This window comes from Triturus cristatus, chromosome 9 (assembly GCF_964204655.1).
Source record: "Triturus cristatus chromosome 9, aTriCri1.1, whole genome shotgun sequence".
Lineage (NCBI taxonomy): Eukaryota > Metazoa > Chordata > Amphibia > Caudata > Salamandridae > Triturus > Triturus cristatus.
Window position 1 is genome coordinate 928,568,640 of NC_140592.1, and position 23,581 is coordinate 928,592,220.

Consider the following 23,581-nt stretch of genomic DNA (forward strand, 5'->3'; position numbering starts at 1 on the left):
GGCATAACACATGGTGCACATGTTTGGGTGAACTTAGACGCTATCGAATACTTCCTTGGCTAGCCTTTCTCGACGCTATTCCGCTCGATTGGGTATTAACTTATGCCTCCCTTTGAAGTATTTGTAACACATATTGACGACTACAACATGGCGCCCAAAATAAACTTTTATTCACATCAGGAATGACATACACGTTGCTAGTTACAGTCGCTATGGACGTGACATCATCACACGTGACTAGCTCCTAGCCAATTATTGACTGAATAAAATACAGCGCCACCGACCCATCTTTCATCTTCCGGGTTCGGCGACGCGGGCAGGTTTACTAACCTCCAGGGGAATCTTGCCGTGTAAGTACATCCTGGGTTCCCTCGATAACTTTTTCATGCGTGTGGTTTTAAACATTAGACACTTGTTGGGGCTTTTTAGACACCTTAAGGAGAAACCGCACTTTCATCAGGTTTTTGTCTAACTCCGGCACACACTTGAATTGCTGCAATGTGGTGCTATTGAGATGTTCTCTCTCATAGGACTCTGTACTGGTCAGAAATACGATCATCACGGGTCCATGACTTTGACCTTTTCACATCTAGGGCGCAATTCTTCTTACACGCACATTTGCACTGTGACTTCCCACTAAGGATTACCATGACTAATTCGGGCGCACACATAGATAGACATTGCTTCTTGTATTCACACTCATGGTGTGTTCTGTAATTTATCAAAGGCTTTTTTTGATTTTCCAATCGGGACATACACCATTTTGTCTCGGCTTCGATTAGCTGCACCTGGTTGACCACTTTAGGGACCATATTATTATAACACACGCGAGAGGTGTTACACGCTTGAGCAATATGTATAAGAGACAGAAGGATAGAGATCTCTCCCTTGTGACCTTGTCAACTTCAAATGTGCCTGTGCCTCTACTTCTTCCCTTTATATTATTATACCATAGGGAATGAATGTGTTTCTCCCCCTGTTGACGCGCCATGCACCTGATGATGAGGTTTTTATAAAAAGAATTGGTGAGTCCATACTTAACCATGATTTGTTCTTTACAACTGTAATAATGGTTGTGTTTTTTAACCAGAGCCTTGCTATGCTTCCTTTGTTAACCGTTTTTTCTTTCCTTGATAAATCATCATTGGTTGATTGGTCAGTATCCAGTTAGTAATCCAGTATAATTATAGTCTGGAATATATCAAATTGAAAACTGGTTTACTGAACTGGTGTTAATTAACTAATTTTTAAATGTTTTACAGATGCCAAGGGTGGTTCTCGATATATACATTTTTCCAATTTTTCTCTTTTCTTTAGGTGACCCCTTTTATAAACAATACATAAGGTAGGGGCACCTATTAAGGGTTGACTAACAAACTATTTTCACCCTTGTTTTCACACCACACTGTAGATAGTTTTTAGCACACTTCACTTTAGCATTATAGGTCCTGACGAAGCGCCATGAGATCCTTCTGACCGACTGGGCGCGAAACATGTTGACCAGAAGAGTAGAGCGTAGCTAGCCACTCCTCCTTTTGTGAGCAAATATAGCTTTGACGCCACTCACCCCTTTTTAACAAGGTGGTTGACTGAGCCAATAAAGTTACATTTCAGATTAACCAACCTTTTTTAATCCACATACATCTACACTCCCGGGCCCTCACACGCATGCACCATACGGCAGGGAACAAAAGATCTCCGATAAAGAGCCCCTGTATGGGTGCCCGTCGGGTATTGCACCGCCGACCCGACGAGGAGCAAAACCCAGATGATGAAGCATGACACCTAGCTTGCTGGGTGTGTGAGGGTGTCAGTTCCACCCTTAAGGGATCCCCTTCCCATGTGCACTTACATTCACTAGGTGAAAGTCTGCTATCGGAAAACTTTATTTCCCTTCGACTTTTCACCCTGTAGGAACTACACACCTCTCGTTGATACCGCTACTTAGGGCTTATGTGTAGGACCTCTATAAAAATAGCCCACCCTTCACTCTCCTTCTCTTTGTTGAACACGGGAACCAACTGTAACACAGGCTTCTATGGGGTAATGGGGTGTGTGTGGAAAACCCTGCACCCTATCGCAGGCACCCCATGGTGCCTGCCACACAGTGCAGGGTTTTACAGGGGGGTACCTAAGATACCCCCTTGGCCAGCAACCGCAGGCTGACGAGGACAGGGGGCCCTGCCAGGGTCCCCCAAAGTCACTTTCCGATGGGCTTTCCGTGTGGGACAGGCCAATGAGGAAAGGCTATTGGAAAGCAACATAGTAATCCCAACGGCGGAAACGCCATCCATAGGGGGTTACGGTGCATTTCCAAACATACCAAATACTACGGGAGTCTGCGAACATCGCAATCAGGTGGTTGGACTGTCAACTGACGATTCAGTTGGAAGGGCTCCGACACGGTCGCGAAGATTCCAACTGTTGGGTGGAGGCTTTCTATCCGACATCGTAATGAGACCCTAAACGTAGACTTAGGCACAGCATAATTTGAATTACTGCATTTGTTTAGTTTGGGATGAGTAGCTAATTCCCGTACACTAACTTACAACTTTTGCATACCTAAATGTTAGTTTTCACCTTCAATGGTGGCCTACACTCAATATTTTCTAACCTCATCTGTAAGTCAGGTGCTCAATATATTAGACATCAGTCTGGTTGGGGAAAAAAATCAAAAATGGTACTTATTTTTGATTTAGTTTTCTATGTAAAAAAGGAACTCGTTCTTTTACATGCCCTTTCTTCCCGCATGCTTCTGGTTAAAAATGAACTGGGTGAAGGACTGAACGACACTTCTGCACAACATAGTACTTTAGTCCCCGCATGCAAATCAAAATGACATTGTATGATTTTAGCTACTCTGGACACCTTCTTTGATAGTCCAATTACTTGCACCCATTCAGAATTGACATGTGCTTAATTTACACATGTAATAGATAATGCATGGGACTAAAAGGACAAATACACTAAGGTGGGTAAATTTACAAATGCGCATATTTAAAAAAAGATTCGACAGGCCTGTTCTAGAGAAAAAGTATCGCTAATCTGAAATGTTGTGTTCCCTATATCATTTTGAAACCTCATTCAAATAGAATCATCCCCAGCATTGCATTATCTAAACACAGATTCAGATTAAAGGCTCAAATTCGAATTATTTATTAGAGAGGGAGCAATTGAAAGCTTTTGACTTTCACTTGATTGGGGGTAGCCAGCAAGCTCCACAGAGACAAAATATCACAGGAGGCTGAAACAGTGAGTAAAGTGGCATAGTGATATATGCAGTGCTTAGAGCAGGAATCCGGCTGCTTATCTTGACAACTGCTCAAGCAAATATCGTTTCAGTCATCACCTATGGTGCCAAGATTAAGGGCCTGATTTAGATATCGGAGGACAAGTTACTCCGATACAATGGGGATGGATTTCCTATACGCCGAAATCTAAATTTCATAGAATATTATGGGATACATATTTCGGCGGACAGGATATCTGTCCCTGTTGTGATGGCGTAACCCATTCTCCGATATCTAAATCACGCCCTAAGTCACCCAAGAAAAAACATAGGGCTTAGAAACCCGAAAAGAAAACTATGGACATTCTCTATTCATATAGAACGCATCATCAACTGCAGGCTGCAAGCTGAGTGTACAAACACTCCACTAGAATTTCACTACCGCAAACAAGTGATGCACAATGCAGTCAAGCAAATTCTGGCCTGCTTACTTCACCTATAAGGTATCTATCAAACCAAACAAGACAGCTGGGAAGGATCAGTTGTCTCATGAAGCAAGGATCTTAACCTTCCAAATGTTCCTCTCATTAACTGCATCTGGATCCTGTAGGCTACTGACTTTGACTTGGAATGAATTACATACTTCTCAAACATCCGAGGGACTGAAATTGTTTAGAAGTATCCCTTGGATTGAGGTAGTTGACATTCAGGCCAGAAACCAACATATCTTTCTACATTGCACATATGCAAAACTATAGAGATATTTCCCTTGACGGAATAAACCTGTTGAACATCTGCAAACCAAAGAAACAAACGGAACCAGGATTTTCACACAGAAAAGTAAATTGAAAACATAACACACTATTTTTTGACTGCCAAAGATAACCCAAGAGCTTAAAACGTTCGACACGTAAACCATGAGGACTGACAGCTTCCTAGCATTCTTTAAGGGGCGCCAGCTTCCTGAGGTCACTTGAAAAGGTGCAATTTTTCTAAAAAATGTGTATCGAATGGAAATTTTCCCTCAGCAAGTATCCTTACAGGAGCAATCAGTGGAAGGACTGCTTCAGGATACCATGTAATACAACTCACTGCTGCGGAATAACAAAATAATCAGTTGCCATTCACAGTTGAAAAACCCATATAAATCCATAGTGGCAAGAAAAAACTGTTGTTGTTGTTTAAAAAAAAAGGACCAGACCCTTTTTTGTATTCTCTGCTGCTTGTTTCTTTTTCTTCCTTTTATCTCTACTGGGTGTCCCACCATGGTTAAGTCCACTCTGGGTAAGAAAAAAAACTGAGCAGTCACACAAAACAAGCTGAACCATGTTCATAAAAGTAAATGTATGCATGTATATTTACTCATGTGTAAATCTACTCTTGAACTTAGGTGTAGGTCTACGCTTTTTCGTTATTCACCATTTGCGAGTGTAGTTTTACTCCTAAGTGTACACATGCACATGTCTCCAACACTCAGTTCAGAGGATGGAGACAAATAAGTCTGAATTTATAAATATAAAGCTACTTTTAGTAACATCTGACACATAGAGCGCTGCCTATGGGAAAGTATAGGGAAAAGTATTAAACATTATTAAGTAAAAATATTACAAATATTCTAATGCAAAAAGTAAAAGAAATTATATTAATTTTTTTATCTAGAATTATTAGAATAAATTTTGAGAGCACATTACGTCTTCACAATAAATGTTTATCAAATCATTAAATATATTAAATATGTTAATTTATTTAATAAATATTACTTTTTCACAAAACAAATAACACAGTATTTAATTTAGATTTTTTTACCTTTTTATAGTAGACAACATTTTATATACACACACGCACAATTATTTTAGTGTGGGTGTGTGTGAGTTTTGCAGTACTTGTAAGTGGCCATGTGTGGTGCTAGCTTACTCCAAGGCCGGCAGAAATATATTTACTATTGTTTTGTGACATTTAGAGCTGTAGTACTCAAGAAGTGCAGTCTGTGAATAGTAATGGTATTACTTTTTTCGTGGGTGTGTGTTTATACTAGCATGCCTCTTCCTAAGTTCATCCTTACTCCTTCTTAAACAACTCCTTAAATTTTCCATTCCATTTAGTAGTATATATTCCTCATTTCCTATCCATTCCTCCTAGTCCCACCCACATTTACTATACCTACGTGTCTCCGCATGTAGGGTTATGAATAGCACTTTGTAATATGTGAATAGTATTATTGCAGTACTGATTTATATACTACACAATACACTTTGTGAATACACACCCTATTGTCTAAAGCCTGTGAACAATGGACATTCCAGTAAAGGAGTCCAGTCAATATCCTTAGGTATTGGGTCAAATTCATTTTGCTTCACATCTTTCCACCCTGAACACATCCTTCTCACTTTTACACCCTTAGCTGGGTCTTTTGGAAAGCTAAACCAATTGTTAAGTATCTCAGATTCACTATGCACTACAACTTTTCTTATGATTGTTAACACTTTTCTATTACAATGTACAAAACTGGAAAGCTCAAAAGAAATTTGCAAAATTGTGGTAAAGTTTGAGGTATCTGTTGAGAGGAGATCATTTTGAAAAAAACATTTCAGAAGCTCAGTTTCTCCCAATAATCGGAAGAAACAGCTGACTTGCCGATAAACTCATGTCCCTGATTATTCACAGGTATCCCCACCACATTGCAGTGAAATCCTTAGTATTACATTCCCTAGGGTGCACCAGACATAGAGAGCGAGCATCTATATTATTTATGCCATTTTCTGTGAAACAAATCCTAAGTTAAATATTTGTTTAGCATATCACAAAATCTATCATTAATACAGCCATCTACAATCAAGTACACATAGGTATGACTGGGACTCATCTGATTGGGTGATACAAATGTTGCCAAGCATGCATATGAAAGGCCTGGCTGGAAGAGCCCACTTAATCCAACCTGGGGGTTCATCATTTGCCAAAGATATGACTAATGTTCTGACAGGTAACAGAGCAGCAAACATCCTTCTGTGTAAGTTGGTGACAAATTTTCAAGTGCATCTTTTACAACGAATGATGGCCAGCAGTTGGAGACTTGAACTTCCCGCGGTACAGAACACTTGCTGCCAGGAGCAGGACTAAAAAATGGCACAGATCCTCACCAAATAGCGCGACCACTGACGCGTCCTGGGGGGCCTTGACCCACAACATCTGGCTTCTGGGAGTCTGGTAGGCACTAAACCTTTCATGGGCGGGGGTGGAGTGAAGACTCCGGGGCCCTCTTTAACGCCCCCCAATTCATGCATGGGAGATCAGTGAAATAGTGACCAGGCTTTATATTGAGTGCATAGATTTAAACCACGAAGAGAAGATAGCATCAGGCTCACCTGGTCCTATGACAGTGCCCTACACCCCATACAAATCAGCGCCGCTGGGGTCCTTCGACGTCCCGGCTGCAACAGGACACACTGCAATGAGCCCCACCACCCTCTGCTCCTATCTGGATCACCGTTTTGCCTCACCTTAAAATGGTTGCCATCAAAAGGTTTATGTCACCGGTGATCTCCCTGATCACATACCGAGGCAACAGATCCCCTCGCCTCTCAGAATCCTGAAGTTAATGCTGAGGTTAGCCCTTCAGTGGAACGATCCGCAATTTATTGTAATTCCCCTGTGCCGCCTTTTCTTCTAATGCCCTGCCTGTCCTCAAGATCGCCACCACCCTTGTGTTTTAACCTTAACAGAAAGTCCTCTATGTGATCTGGTGTCAGAGGCAAAATCAACTGAAAACACAATGGAATAACCTTTCCCCCACAAGGATGGAATCTTCTGATTGAACTCTGACTATGCCCCATGGGCGTACTGTAAAACTGTTTTTACCACGCAATACACCATTATCCCTAAAGTTACCACCATGGTGTGGGCCCTGAACCAAAGCACTCCTTCTCCCCTTGTTGGGGAGGGATCCAGCATTTATACCCTGGAGTCTCAGAGACCCCCCTGAGAGAGTCCACAGCGTCAAGGGAGCCACACACAGCAGAGGTGTGGGAATGGCACCCCTTGCCAAAGCACTCCCTCTCCCCTTGTTGGGGAGGGATCCAGTATTTCTGCCCTGGAGTCTCAGAGACCCCTCTGAGAGAGTCCTCAGTGTAAAGTGAACCACACACAGCGGAGGTGTGGTAATGACACCATTCCCACTGGGATCACTGCAGATTGGACGTTTAGACACGGTTTTTTCCTTGTCTCCTGGTTGTGTTTTCCTTCACCCTTCCCCACCTCTTTCCCTCTTTCATTCTTTGTCTACCTCCTCTGCTCCTAACCTCTCTCCTCTGAATCTCTCCCCTTGCCTTCTTTTTCCCTTATGTATATGTTTTTAACGCATTTAACTACACTCCAGCAACTTGTAACTATGCTCTTAAAATGTGTAACTTGTAACTATATTAACGGGTAACTATGCTTTGAAACAATGCTCGTCCACATGTAAAGCGCTCTGATGACTCCGGGTCTAGCCAGCGCTATATAAAACTTTTCAAATACATAAATAAAATAAATAAATAAGAGCAGCCTCCTGGCTTCAGGCTCAGCAGGTGGGGACATTTCTTGACTGTGTTTTGTAAGAGGCCTACCCTTCTCTATGAAGTAAAATGAGGAAGGAACAAAAGTGACCGCTTACCAACAGACACATCTGTCATTTTTTGGGGGGAAGAAAATTAAATGAAAACTGTAGGAAGGTCGGTTTGGGAAAAGCTTAACATTTGTGCACTAAATGCTTTAAAATTGCAAAAATAAGAGCAGAGTGTTTCTGCATTTAGTATGAAGCTGTGGTCCACCGAAACCAGCAGTTTTAGGTCCTAAATACTTGGATGAAAAAGAGTTGTACTTTTCAACTCAGCCATAGGAACAATGAAGTACTTTCACCACCTGTCAATATCAAAGAAAATGTATTAGTCACATTAGTGAAAGCCTCAGAGTCTTTAATCAATGGGAGGCACTGAGGCAAAACACACCCTGTAAGAATGTCATCTTTTTGCCCCGATCACCTCTCATATATTTGACTGATACTGGTGGTACCTGACTGCATCCTGGGCTCTGCTAGCTAAGCCTAGGGTCAGTGCTCTGATTAAAAAGGTATATGGTAAGTGGGCATTATTACAATTGGCACTGACAACCTCCTTTTTTGTCCCTAGTATATGGCAGAGCATGTAGGTTTAGAGGCCAGAAGTTTTGAGGCACTTAAATGTGCACTGCTGTGTTGCCTGCTGTCATTTTAAAAGTCAGTCTGCTTTGCAAGCTGCTTTTAATTTGAAACTACATGCAAAATCGACTTTGTTTTTAGAGGTACTTCCAAAGATTTAAACTACCTTATTCTTACATATAAGTCACCCCTAATGTCTATACTAGGTGCCCCCAGGGTAGTAGGGTGCGATGGAAAAATAAGCGGGGACATTTAAAAAAATGTTTTATATGTTCTGGTGAGGGAACAAATACCAATTGTGTTTATCTCCATTGTAGCACTTTGAGCTCCATAGGCTAACATGGGAATACTGTAATGCAGTGTAACTATTGACTGAAGCAATCTAAAATAATATTTCAAGGACTTGAAAGATTGGTAATGATAAACCCAACATTTTGCCACTGTTGAGTTTATCATAACTAATACAGAAAAGAAGTTTTATAAAAAATGATATCTCCGGTTCCCTATATTGAATTTGTGTCATTTATTGTCAGTTTAATTATAAAAATAATTCCTATTTTTTTAAATTGGTTGGGGGTTTTATTGTGTGTTGTGTCTTTCCTTATTTAATGTATTAGTGTTTTTAAATGCTCCACACACCTGTCTCCTAAGTTAAGCCTGCCTGCTCGTTTTCATCTTCCAAGTGTTGAGCAAGGGAATAATTTATTGAGAACTTGTCTGGACCTTATATTGCACTGGTGGACTTACTGGTAGTGGTAGGCACATACTTACCCTACTAATGGTCCACTTCCAACACACACCTATGTAAGGGATTAGGAGCTGAATCCTCTGCACATTTTGTAATCACAAACAGAAGTCAGGCATAAAGGCTACCACACAGGGTGACAATACATTTATACACATATCTATTGTGCTAATCTGTTGATCATACAGCACTTACCCAGCATAAGGCATGATTCACATGAAGCCACCTAGCTTTCCTGTTAAGTACGTTATGTAGACTATTCTGTTAACTTGCCTCTGTACGTACAACACTCTCTCCTGTAAATGATTGTGTTGTCTATATGTTAATATCTAGCTCTTCAGTTATTCAGTGTATCTGCACGATTGTATTAAGTTGCTTCTGTTACAGCACTTAGCTTGATGAATCTTTTAACATTGTTTACCAAATAGCTATGCAAACAGCTTGTTTATTTAGACCAGTGTGCTCATGTGTTTCTGTAGTTCTGCTCTAATTTTCTTGTGTTAGAAGATTATGTTGATCTACTCATGCACAGTGCTTAGACACCTAAATTGGTTTGATCCAGCCACTCCAGAAAACGCACAAACAAATAGATATAAGGGTTAAGAAGATACCACCCAGAAACTCCAATGAGCTCACTTGATGGATCCTGTCTGCACTATTCTGGTCTATTAGTGTGCTGCAGAGTTAGAAGAGGCCTATTAGGGCAGAGTAGTGCTTTTAAGTTTCTCTAGCAGCATGTGGACGATCACAGGGGCTCACTGTGCAAAGTGCAATTATTTTTGTCGGCTCTACCATGTCAAATTTTACAAATCCAAGTGCTGCCGCTGTCTCTCTTTGTAGGATATATAGAAAGAAATACTACCTTTGCAAAGCAGACAATAGTATTTTCAGGTCTGTTATGCTGTAAATGTTTACAGAAGATATTTTAAATTATTAAGTCGGTAGCACCACAGACATTTTAGAATCACTATCTTTTGTAATGCAGAAAGAATTGATACTCTGTATGTGCGGCTAGGAAGGATGGAGAGATGTCAGAGCATGGTTTTAAAATGTTGATGTTTAAATCTTTTAATTTGCCCCTCTTCGCAATTTAAACTTAGTAGAAAGACTGTATCTTCTCCTATCTTTATCATATTGTGGACTAAGGAAAGTAGTGATTCGATTATATCTGCTGCGATAGAGACCACAATGAACTGTGGTAGCAGTGAAGTGTCAAAATGAAAATACAATGTCATGCTGATCTGTGTCAGTGTGCTTCCTACCCAGGAGCGGCCTTGCAGGGACGAGCGGTGGGGCGGGGGGGAGGAGGGGGGGGAGGTTGGTGGACACTCGGCAGACGACGAGGGTAAATTAAATTTAAATAAATAATTCAGCTTCCCTCATCGTCGTCTGTGGAGCCCCCCACCTGGCCCCCACCGCTCTTACCTACCTACCTTCATTCTTTATCCCAAAAAAATACACTGGCCTCCAGGCACCTGTCATTCACTGCAGCATTAACAAATTGGACGAAAAAGATCGATATTGTTTATTGGGAGTGTGGTTCACAATTGTTGGATGCCAAAATGTATTAGCTGACATTTGCAGGTCAACCCCAATTTAACAGGAAGACCTTGAAAATGTCAATTAAAAAAAAAATTGAAATTAGTAATTTGCTGTTTCCCTTTGATTTACATTGATACAGTGAAAGCTACTGATTTCTGGATTCCTTTTATCTTTTTATTTTTTGTGTAAATGTAAGCAAAGGGCTTCATTTAATGAACGTGATATAGAGATTCCATTCTTTATTGTTTCGTCTACATTAAATTCTTTATGTGTTGATACTTGCACCCGTAGCATCACTCTCAGATTAAGTCTGGGGCACAGCACATACTGCCTAACACTGAGACAGGGGCACTTATCTAGCCTGGCAAGGCTACTTTGGGAGCTTAGCAACTGCATGTATTAAAACCTTTGCCAGCCCTACCCCCTGAGTCTATACAGTGGAATGAGGACAGCCCTTTTTTCTCTACCTTACTAGTGATTACCTGATGTGCCGTAGGGCCTGATTATGAGTTTGGCAGTCCTGGAGTGGGCCAGATTACAAGTAATCTTGTGGTCTGGCGGGCCGTACTTTGGTGTTACCACGGCAGTATCTATGAAAAAACACCGCAATTGGAACACCAAAGCCTGTTCCATCACACCATGGACTGTAAAGTCCATGCCGTGCTGAAACAGGGTGTGAATGCACACAGAGGGGCACAACTTGTGCCCCCCTGCAGGCACCCCTTGGCCCTAAGGCAACAGGGGGGCCTGTAGGGCCCCCTTTGTTTCCTCACCGCCATAGTTTTCATGGCAGCCTCACTGCCATGAAACTGTGGCAGTGAGTGAGGAAACTCCAAATATGCTTGGTGGTGCTGCAGGGGCACCCCCAAGCATATTGGAGCCTCTGGCCACCGTAGGCGGTTGCAGCGGTCCTGTGGAGGCACTCAAAATGCGGCTGTCTGACCGTCAGTGGCCGGTTCCCGCCACTCCTCCGCGAGTGTACTCTTAATCAGGCCCTTAGTAGGAGCAAACTAAACCAGGGACATCGATGTTCATTAATCAATACCATTCCTTGAAAATTCAAGTCTCTACTATATTGCTCATCTATTGCTTATAGCAGGAATAATATAACTGCACATCCACTGTCTCTGGTCTCCGATTTGGATGTTTTAGGAGTGGGCAGCTTTGAACTATGACATTCAATAAATGAAAAAAGCCAAACTAAGAATACAAAGTAGCGTAATCCTTTTCACACCCACACCCCTAGTTCTAGACAACTAACTAATTTTCCTCTCTGAAATATACCATTGAATCCAGAGGTGAAATTAACTTGCCAACGGTAAAGGAAGGGGCTCATTTGATTTCCTGCTAGAAAGCTGTGGGTCTGCCATTACTCAGGTCTGGTTCTTCGGAAGATGACTTAGAGAGATAAGTCCAGTCTCTCAGTCGGCCAAGGACAAAGTGAATAACCAAGTCATATGTTAAGTAAGCCTGACATGGAACTGAACCTACCTCAAATGATTCCATCTTACAGGGCACAAGCATGTTGGGACATCTCTGTCACACTCCTCCATTTCCCACTGAATGTGCCTCATTGTCCTGCTTCAGTTCTCAAAACACTTGTTTTCTTTTCAATTTTTCAGCTAGACACCTCCATCCCAGAAGTTCATTTAAATTCCACTACTACTTCTACCCTGAAGCAGGTACACAGCCACAGTTCTAAACCAGAAGATGTCCTTACTTGTCAGTCATCACAGTAGGCTGGTCATCGGAGAACTCCTCAGGAGCAGGCACAAACATGCTGACTATGCTTGGGGCAGACAGCAAGCTGGACTTTGTGGCGCCTGAAAAGTAAGGAAATAAAAGACAGTCTTACCATAAAGGAAACCTTGGAAATTATTTGTATAGAAAAGGCAGGCATTTCTAAAACCAGTGAAAACACACCATGAATAAGGCAAAGAGAACCATCGGCCTAACTTGATGTCTGGTTACAGAGGAAATTTACAATCCAGCATAATTAACATTGTTTATCAAATAAATTACAAAGCAATCACCAGATTTGCTTTCCTTCACTGGAACACTGTGTGATATTCCAAAGGGACATGACATTGCTTTACTTTACACCGAAAAACACTCCGCAAACTGAACCAATAGGAGAGCTTTATTTATATCGATCAAAATGTGTGTATTTCCAATAATTAGCATTGCATTTTCCGTAATCGTCTTTATGGAAACCAAAAGCTATGATTTTCCTTATTACGCTGTTGGTCGTTAGTATGCACTTACCATCTCTGATTGCACCTTGTTGGGGGCACTCTGCAATCAGAGACTAATACCCCGCATCGTGTGATGTGTTCATCACTCAGCGGAACGTTACCCCAGGCGATAAGTGAAAGGCACACTTACCGATCTGGATATAAGGAATGCTGGTCCTCCCCATGGACACTTCCGAAATGCTGCCAAGCACCTCATGCGCAGCTTTCTGTTCTTCTTGAGAAGAAATGCAAAAAAATAGAGAAATTAATTCTTGAGGAACTATGACACTTGTGAAAAATAGAAGTTCTCATTTTTCAGAATGGAAATTTATAGCAAGAAGCATATGGTTATGTAAAATACAATCAAGTCTATATTCCCTATTCCTAAAAAAAAGAATATGGAATGTTCTCCCTCCCGAAATCAGACCTAAGCCCTCACCATCTCATTTAAAAAAAGAAGTCAAAGGATTGCTCCTGAATAGCTACCTGCAACCATACTCCTTGTAGCCCCCCAAACTAAGATTTATTTCTTGTCTACAGATCTGGCCTAACTTCCTACTATGCAATGTTTTGTTTTTATGCTACTGGCTTTTCTTTTTTTCGTATTTTGTTTGTTTAACTTCTTATATGTTTAGTATCTTCACCTGCTTAGACTGTCTACTTCTAATTACAGTTCTCTGATACCCTGACAAGTCTTGTATGCGCTAATAAAATTCTCAAATAAATAATTGTGATGTAGGAAGCAAGGGGATTTCAACCATTTAAAACAATGGGCGTGCAATTCAACATTTAACAGTTTAGTATCCTGGATGGTCTTCTGAATTCTAAAACCTCCAGTCTATAGGTCACAGGATTTGGCCCTGACCAGTTCACTCTTCGCCCATGGAATTATGTGTCACTCATGTGGGAAACCAGTATAGAGGCTAATGATTAAAAGGGCAGGCAATCTGGAACCACTCGGCACCCACTAGAAGTGTCAATCGAGAGCAGACTTAGAGCCCTATGTGGAATCAAGGACAGGTGCTGCCTATGCTATGCCTGAGCCATGTGTGAAGCTCTCACTTTGGCTTTAGAAATCAGTAGTCAGCACAATTCACAAGTGTCATATTTTCATACATATGGAACAAGTAAATAAAGTTGTTTCAGCCTCCTTTCTCTCCCTGTGTGTAATTAGAAAAATCTTCCAATTTCTACTGCCAGATCTGCTTAAGACGTTGGTAATGGCATTAGTTCTTTTGAGAATAGTCTACTTCAACAGCCTTTATTCTAACCTGTCTAAGAAATACTTGGGATAGTTGCAGACTGCACAAAATGCAGCAGCCCGACTTATTATGAAGATCCCTAGACACGGTTGAGTCTGCCGAGAAATCAACCGCTTCACTGGCTGCCAGTGAGAAAGCATATAATCTTTAAGGGACTCTGTACAGCCTATAAGGCTCTGCAAGGCCACTGCCCGATGTACCTGAGAGATAGGCTCAGATGGTATCTTTCAAATAGGACTCTCCATTTGAGCTCAGATCCAGAACTGATTGTTCCCCCTTACAGACGAGCCACCTGGGGAGGGAGGATCCTGATACAGCGCACAGTACTGAACTGGAATTGGCTCCCCTGGGAACGAAAAAATGCAATCACTTTGCTTCAGTTCAGTTCAGGACCTAAAGACCTGGCTTTTCATCCTGGATCTTTGAGTAGCTTATTCTGGAAAGCCGACAAATTTTCCTCTGTCCCTTCTGTAGCACCAAGACGCCTCAAGGCAATTGTTAGCACTTTACAAAAATCTAATCAAATTAAATGCATAAAAGCAACATATAGCAGCATATAAGCATTGTTGATGCCAAGAGGTCGGGCTTATACCTGCAATAAGTCACTATACATGCACTTTGTCACTCATCTTTGCACTCATGCATACATTCATCGACCCACTGATTTAATAATGCAGTCTACTATCCACAATACCCATATGAATTCAAAAAGCATATACAAAATAAATTAAAAAGGAAAAAAGAAAACACGCCACCCAAATGTGGCGTGCAAATGTTTAAAAAATAAAATGAATAAATGTAGTGTTCAGCTGTCTTAGAATAGTATTGTACATAATGTATCATTGTTTTAAAGTTCCAGCATGGCATCCTGTTTAGAAGCATCTTGGAGTGGTAAAACAGTAATACACAAAATACAATTTTAAAATGGCTGCTCAGTAAACATCAAATGGATCTCCATCTTGAAGCAGTGGCAATTTGGGATGAGGTGCACTAAGGTGAAGAATTGTATGGCAAGGGCCCAATAGCACTGTCTGAGGAGCAGCACGATCCTCTGAACAATAAATGAAATAAAACTGAGTTTCTCATAACTTTTCATAATGAACAGTTTGGATCTATGACATCTGACAGAACGTTCCACAAAGTGCCAATCAGACCTGAAGCCTTTGTACCAAAACCCCTGCCAACTACACTAATCTGTGTGATACCACGTAAATAAATATCTCTCTACCAGCTTTAACCACATTCCACCTTTACATAAGCTTTTCACAATGAATAGATCAAGGCTACTGCCTTTGTCATAACTTTTCATATTCGATAGATCAGGCCTTTATTAAGCCTGGGCGGCTAACTCAGCTACGCCAGCAGAGGTTAGAAAGGTTTTGAACTCCGCACTCCGTCTGGAGTGCAAAGTTTTCAAAAACTTCGCACTCGCAGCGGAGCGGAGTTTACCGGTGCCAGGAGGACAGGAGTGTAGGACTTACCTACTCCTTCTACTGGCTGCACTTGTCTCCTGCTGCTACGCTGGCTCCTAGAATTTAATTAACAGGAAGAACTGCAGTGCGCATGCGATAGCTTCACAAGGTCTGCTTGACTTTTAAAATATCTGGCCACTGTTTGAGTCAGGCCTGGTTGCTTCAACATAGATACATTTCGCAGTTTGAAGATGGACGTTCCTGGTTTGAAACAAAAATGCAGTTTCATCTGCCAGAGCAGAGATTCTTGTATCTCAATCTTTGAGTATAATTATCTAACAGCCCTCACCATTGGTCGTAATGACCTTTGTGAGTGGACAAGGAGAAGTGATACGGATCTGTCATTTACATCTATTACCATGAACAGTGGAGTCCAATTGGAGCGCCACAAAAATCAACAAAGAGAAACGCAGGAGGTATGTCAGTGCTAACTTTCCGTCCAACAGCGACTGAGGATGACTATGGTGAAGGAGGACGGCTTTTTAAAGGTGCATACTTGGTAGCGGATATATACATATATACTATACCTACCTTTGTGGCAGTGACATTTGGGAAGAACAGCAGTAAACTGCCATACTTGCCCTGTAGTTGGTGGATGGGATAACATTTATCACCCATCATGGATTATTATTTGGAGTATCGTAGAGGGCTAGCTATACCGGGAATAAGGCTGTGTCTACGAGTTAATCCAGATATCAGTAACATTGAAGGATTCTCTGAGAGCATCGTCTACGCAAACCCCATATGTCCATGACATAAAGGGGCACTGAAGAAGAGGTCCTGAAGAAGGTCGTTACAAGTTATTCAGGCCACCGAAACGACCATGTGCAGACTCCCTTGGCCAAGACATGTTGATGAAAGAAGGAAATTGGGTCTCATCACTGTGTCTCTATGAGGAATTCTGGAGACTTTGAAATAGTGTGTGTAGAATGCGCTATTGAGTGATTGGTATGAATGGTATGGATGAATGATTGGGGGTTTGTGGCTTTGTTTGAAATCTCCTGTCTAATAACTGAAAAAATCATTACTATGGAATATTGTTCTTTCAATGTAAACCTCGGTGTATATAAGAAGCAACTTTGTTAAATTCACATATCAATGGCCTTTATTCATTTTATTGCTATGAATTTTATATCAATAAAAAATAAATAATGAAATAAAATGAATGTCCTTTGAAACATAGTGGGCTAGCAACAATTGCATTGATTGATTCATGGTAAAGTAATTGGCTAGTGTTTTTTTATAGCATATACTGATTTGTTCCCATTCCTGAGCCACCAAATATGTTTTGGGGGTACGATTCATAGATGGTTCCACACAGGTTTGCACACTATGACCAGGCTGTATCTCAGCCCATTACAAACAGCTGTTTTGATAAAATCCAACTGTGTTCTGTTAAAAGGTTCTCCTGATCTACCTATGTGACGCATGGTTACAGGGTTTCTTCTCCTTACATTCATTTGCCGACAGGTCCCACATCTGTAGCACAACTCCTCAGCTACAATTCTAAATCAAGGATTATACCCAGGTCTCATTTGCGTTCCTAATATGTCCTTCTCTCACTCGGACACTTCCTCTTGCAATCTTTTGATTTCCTCCCAAGTATCAGCTACTGACAAGTAATGAAAAGGCAGTTTTCTCATGAGATTCATTTGCATACTCTCCATTTATTGTGAATGCCACAGTTTTACAATTGTAAGCAACTTCATTGGCAGATCTGTTTCCAACAATTACCTAATATTTTCTGCTCCTTTGGGTTACCCATTCAACAACTGCAATTTCTCGGGCAATTGTAATGCTTCCAACAGTCTCATCACATACTCTCAATACTGGATAGGAGATCCAGACGAAGTAATGAATCCCCTCTGTGACCATAAACGTTCAAAATCATGAACCACACCAAAGCCATATTCATTGTTGGTAAATATTGTCACCTGTAATTGGTCTGAAAGATAACATTCTCTGGTAAGAGCAACCAGTTCTGCCACCTGACCTGAGGTAACTCCTTGAAGCCAGGTGGCGTCTACCACTTCTTGAACTGTACCGACAGCATAAGCTTCTCTCACATTCCCCTCATTATCTCCTAGGCATGAGCCATCAACAAATATTAAATAGTGAGGCTGATGCATCCTTAATTTCAGATCTTGGCTTGCTGCATAAATCCGTGACATCGAAACAATCAAGCTTAACCTCTTCCCCATTAATTTCACTTTCGGCCAAGGTAACAGTGCAGCTGGATTAAGAATCTGACACTGCTTTAAAATGGCATTCTCTGCTGCAAGAAATAATTTGTAATTTTTCGTGAGTCTGCTGTTTGTCATATACTGTGTCTTAGTTTGGGTGAGCAAAATCACCACTGAGTGTGGGACCATTACTGTAAGAGGATGACTCAGTATTATGCTCTTGCTTTTGTAAATACTGACACCAACCACCGCAACCACTTCAAGGCAGCCAAGCAGTCCTGTGGCAACATGGCCAAGGGTAGTTGAAAAGTATGCCACAGGTCTTCGAGAGTATCCCATGCAATTGAGTAAGTACTGACAGAGCATAGCCCTCTCCGTCATTGCAAAACAAAGTGTACATTTTACTATACTGAGGCATTCCAAGTGCAGGGGCACAGCAGAGACATTCTCTCAGCTCTATGAATGCTTTTAAGCAATCGTTGTCCCATGGAAGTGGATCAGGCCCATCTTTGTGCATCAGCCTCAGTAAAGGCTTGGCCACTAGTGAAAAGTTGAGTGCCCACTGCCTACAGTAGTCCACCATTCCCAAAAACACTTGACCTCTCTTTGCATCTTAGGTGGACTCATTTCTTAAATTGCAGTAATTCTCTCTTGTGACACCTTCCTTGCTTCAATTTCAATAAGATGTCCTAAATACAGGATCTCTATTTGACATTATTGCAACTACTCAGGGATACTTTATGTCCATCTTCAGCCAAATGATTAGCAAGGCAATTGTATCTTGCTTGCAGGCTTCTTGTGTACTTGACGCCACGGGTCGTCAATATGTTGTACCTGAAATAAATTGCAGGGCATCTATAAGGTCTCAAGATTCTTTTTCAAGGTCTGATTAAAGACCAATGGGCTTTCTGGATACCCTTGTGGGACTAGGCACCATGCCAAAACTTTCTTTTGAAATTTAAATGAGAACAGAAATTGACTGTCCTCATGCAGTGGGATTGAAAGGAATGCCCAGCAAAGGTCCACTACAGTAAACCACTTGGTATCAAAGGGAATCTGAAACAATATTGTAGCTGAATTTGTTACCATGAGACAGCATCTGATAACTATACTGTTAATTTTTTGTAAGTTCTGCATGATTCTGTATTTGCCAATTGACTTCTGCAAGCCCAAAATCTTGCGTAAAAATGTTATCACAAACCAAATTAAACAGGCAGGCAACATATTCAAGGTGCTTTTTAAAAACATTCAGAATTTTATTAGCCCTCGGGTGTGTATTCAACCTTCTTTAGGGCCACTTTCTTTAAGAAAAAAATCTTCTAGATTTATTTAAAATTTAACACCCTACCCATTACAGACACTTGTGATACCAGCAGTATGGCCGATTTGACAGTAGACTGGACTCCTATTTTAAACAGGTTTGAACCCTTCACTTTGGAGGAGGTCCAGATTTCACTGGATGCAGCAAAATCAGGCTCTCCTCTAGATATATGCCCCCCTAAATGATGTCATCACTATCTAAATATCTCGCTCCGGCGGTCCATGAGATATTTAATCTTACCGTGGAAACAGGCACCATCCGTTCTGAACGGAAAGCCACTTATGTTCTACCCATTTTAAAAAAAAGCGGCTCTGGATCTGAATACTTTAGCTAAATATCACCCCATATCCTTGCTACCCCTTTTGAGTAAACTGCTGGAAGGCTTAATTAATAAACAATGAATAGCCTACCTGGTAGAGAATCAAATCCAGAACCCTTCACAGTCCGGATTTACACCGGGCCATGGAACCGAAATGACCCTGCTGGCCGTTACAGATTCTCTGAGACTCTCATTAGGTGCAGGACCTCCTGCCATGTTCGTGCTTTTAGCTCTTACTGAAGCCTTCGACACGCTTTACCATACCAGCCTGCTGGATAGGTTGCAACAGATTTGCATTCAGGAAACAGCTCTTGAATGGATATTTTTTTGGAAGACAGATACCAAACTATTAGTCTCTGTCCTTATACCTCACGTAAAATGCGACATGACAGGGATGTTTCAAAGGGCTCTTGTATGAGCCCCACCTTGTTTAACATTTATATGACACCCCTTTCTAAGATTATCAAGGCTATGGAATAATATCTTATGCGGATGATACCCTGCTGATGTTCACATTTGAATCCAATCTAGCCGCAAATAAAAAGTGTTTTGTAAAGGGAATGTTAGCCATCTCTAGCTGGATGAATGACAATTATTTACAATTAAACGTAGACAAGACTGAGACCGTGATGTTTGGCAAAGCCCCCTCCTTGTGGTCTGATGAGTGCTGGCCCCTTCAATTGGGTTCAGTCCCATCGCCCAATCAGTGAAGAACCTTGGTATAAAAATCAACCAAGCTCTCTCTATGAAAGATCATATTTTGGCTACCACTTGTCTGCGCGATCAGAATATGTGTCTTCTTCACAGAATATTTCCCTACCTACCAATTTCTGCCAGAAGACCTCTAGTAAAAGTAGAGTTGTGAGCCGACTAGACTACGGCAATGCGCTACTGGCAGCAGTAAATGAGACACTGGTAACTAAACTACAGGTAGTCCAAAACACAGCAGCCAGAGTTGTTCTTAATCTTCCACCTGGTACTCCATCGGCCCCTTCATTAAAGATCTCTACATTGGTTGACAGTAAGAAAAATGTGCATTTTTAAGATATGCTGTCTCACCCATAATGCCTTAAGGAGCAAAGGCACCAGTTATCTTCAACAGAACATTAAATCGTATCTACCCATCAGTAGCTTAAGATCCAATGATAAAGCCCTGCTGTGTTTACCCCACATCCATCTGACTAGATGCGGTGGAGAACCTTCTCTTACCTATCCCTTCCTATTGGAATAAGGTCCCACTGCATATTCGCACCTGCATGAACTATTGTCAATTTAGGAAATTTTTGAAAGCCTACCTATTTTAACGTGACCAATCTTTGTCGATACTTGCTTGCAACTGTAGACAGTGCCAAGATGCCCATGGGTGATTTGTGTGCTATTTTGAATATAATGTTCATACCATAAGATATTCTGAGAATTGAAAGGACTTCCAACTATTTGTCGCAAAATTCCTTTTTGTGACATTGACTCAATCACTGGAGTGATTCCAGCCTCTATCTCAGGTGTGAGATTGTATGGCGGGCTTCTCAGAAACTCAGCAGTTGGTTTAACCCTTATTCAGACAGGATCTACACCTTTTTTGAGTCGGAGGACTTTCCCTGAAAAATCCCATACTTCAGGTTCGCAGTATCTCCTAAATCGGGAGGCAAGTCTACTATAGTTCTCACAGGGAACAAGCCAAGAGATGTTCATTGTCTAGCCATTTTAAATTCAACATCATCATGCATTTGAAACTTGAAACCTTCCGGTGTCCAATAAATTGTGCCGCTTAATGTGCACAAAAGATCCCTTCCTCACAGAGTTACAGGACTTGAATCTCACACAATAAATAGATAACCCTATAAATGAGCATTTTTTTAAAGGGACCTTCTTTGAAACACAGTTAGTTGTTTGCTTATTTGTGACACCTACAACTTGGATCTTCTTTCCTGAGTGGTGTAGGTGAGGGATTAACGCTCTTCTAACAGTGGAATGGGTAGCACGGCTGTCAATAAAAAATGATACTTGGTGGCCTTTTACCTCACCTTCTACAAATGGATCACTTTGGTCTGCATCTAACACTGCGCAAGCATGCAATCTTCAGAACTCTTGTTCTCATACATAGGGAATTGTTGAAGTGGAATCTGATTTTGGAAAGGATTTTGGTTAGCTCTTGGTGCTTGATTCACATTAAATCTGGTATTATCCACATTCTGTGGAGGCATCAGAGTTTGTGGGACCTGCATCATTGGGACTTGTGACTGATTTTAAATTTTCATTGGCTGAATTGAGACATTCTGCATTTGAGTCGGATTCATAGTTTGCATTTGACCATCACCACTCTATTAAGATTCTGCTGACTTTCCCTCTTCCAATGACACGAATGACAAAAGATTGGTAAGATTGAAGAGATTGACTGCTTGTTCAAAAATGACAAGGAGTCAATCTCTTCAACATCGCAATATCTACCCCCGAATTTCGATCAACCGGAACACATAAACATCTACCTTATGCAACACCAACTTCACCTTGCATCATTTGACCTCCACTCTGGTAAGCAACAACTTGCATTGCAATAAAATTACCTACATACTGCTGATTCTGACACCCTTCCTAAGCCAACTTGGTTTGTGCTAGCATGAACTTCTCCTTAAGCCTTTTCGGCTTCATTTCCTGTTCATTACTACAGGATTTAGCACAACTCAGGACCTCATCTAAAGGTTTGGCCTGCCAGCAAGTCACATTCTGTAGTATGTGCATACATATCTGTGGGCTCAATCCAAGACAAAGTGTGACACAAAGCTTCCCATAGCTCACGTTTCATGATTTTCGTGTCCACTGTGCTGCTTAAACACCTGTAACAATAGGCATGCACTGATTCTTTAGTTTTATGAGTCATCCTAGTGACAATGAACCAATCAATGTCCCTTGCCAGGACCTTTCCTTTTAAGACAGTAATCACCTTATTATACTTTGGTATCACCTTAGGTGAAAGTGCATAAGTACATGGAACTCTTGGACGTTCTGCACATGGCCATTGAATGGTTATTCTCCACTCAGCCCATGAATCAGTCGGTACCATAATGTCTTAAAAAGTATTCAAATCTGTGCATAAAACCTTCAGAACTTTCACAAACCTGTCAAACTGGGTATACCATTTAGCAGGAATCTCTCTCAGTGTAGGTAAATTGATTGTGAATGTTGCAAGGTCAACTCAACTCCATGGTACATGAACATACCCTCCGCTTGGTATCTCTCTCATAGGGGAATGTCAAAGCCTCATCTTCATCTGGGGGTCCTGGAGGCGGTTTATCATTTACCTCTCCACTGTCTGGTTGCTAATCTGTCAAAATCACTCCATTTGCGAATACATTTGACCAGTTTGTCAATGTGTAACTTCATTCTTGAAGATCACATAGTGACAATCGCTTCATCATCTAATTGTCATCTATCAGTATCAGATTTTCTCACAGTATCTTCATCTTTATTTCCCAGCTTCTGATTCTTTTAAGGCTTTTCTGTTGTCAGTGCTGGGTACATTCTAGCTCCCTACACACTATCTGTGCTGTTCTTCTCTGACGCAACTCTCACTCCTTGCAGTGGTTCACTCTCCTTTACAATTATCTTGTACATAGGATTCCACACCTTTAAGCAAGCACAATATACACATAATCCTTGCCTGCACTACTAAAGTAATTTACTTGAACAAGAATTAGACAGAAAAAAACACTTTTTAACTTTCACATATACACAGATGAAATCACAACCAGCGGAAATCACACTCACTGAGTCGTTTCCCTTTTGTGCGACAGGATCTACTAACACCAATCACTATTAGTACAATCACAAAAATCTGCTTCGGTCCTTATCTCAATTATGAGGTTTATGGCACCTCACAAACCAACACAACACAATCTTAGCAGACAAAAAAAGCCATATCTCTTACCTATCCCAAGACCTTAGACTGCCATAAGTCTGACAACAACTTCAACTGCTCAGCATCAAATGCATATACATATTTATACAATTAAACAGTAAACATTACCAGAATGCAACTTCAACACAATAGCAGAAGCTCAACATTAACAATTGCTATGCACCGCCCTATTGATACTCACACCTCTA

General features: G+C 41.2%; 1 protein-coding gene across 1 annotated transcript in view; it reads right to left on the bottom strand.

Annotated features, from left to right (window-relative positions):
- The window catches only part of UNC79 (unc-79 subunit of NALCN channel complex), a 628,882-nt gene that overhangs the window by 190,470 nt on the left and 414,831 nt on the right, over positions 1 to 23,581 (bottom strand). Inside the window, exons 35-36 of the mRNA XM_085626482.1 lie at positions 13,072 to 13,155; positions 12,407 to 12,509 (exon numbers count right to left, since the gene is read on the bottom strand). Of these exons, the coding sequence (XP_085482608.1) occupies positions 12,407 to 12,509; positions 13,072 to 13,155 (187 nt within the window). The remainder of the gene's footprint in view (positions 1 to 12,406; positions 12,510 to 13,071; positions 13,156 to 23,581) is intronic.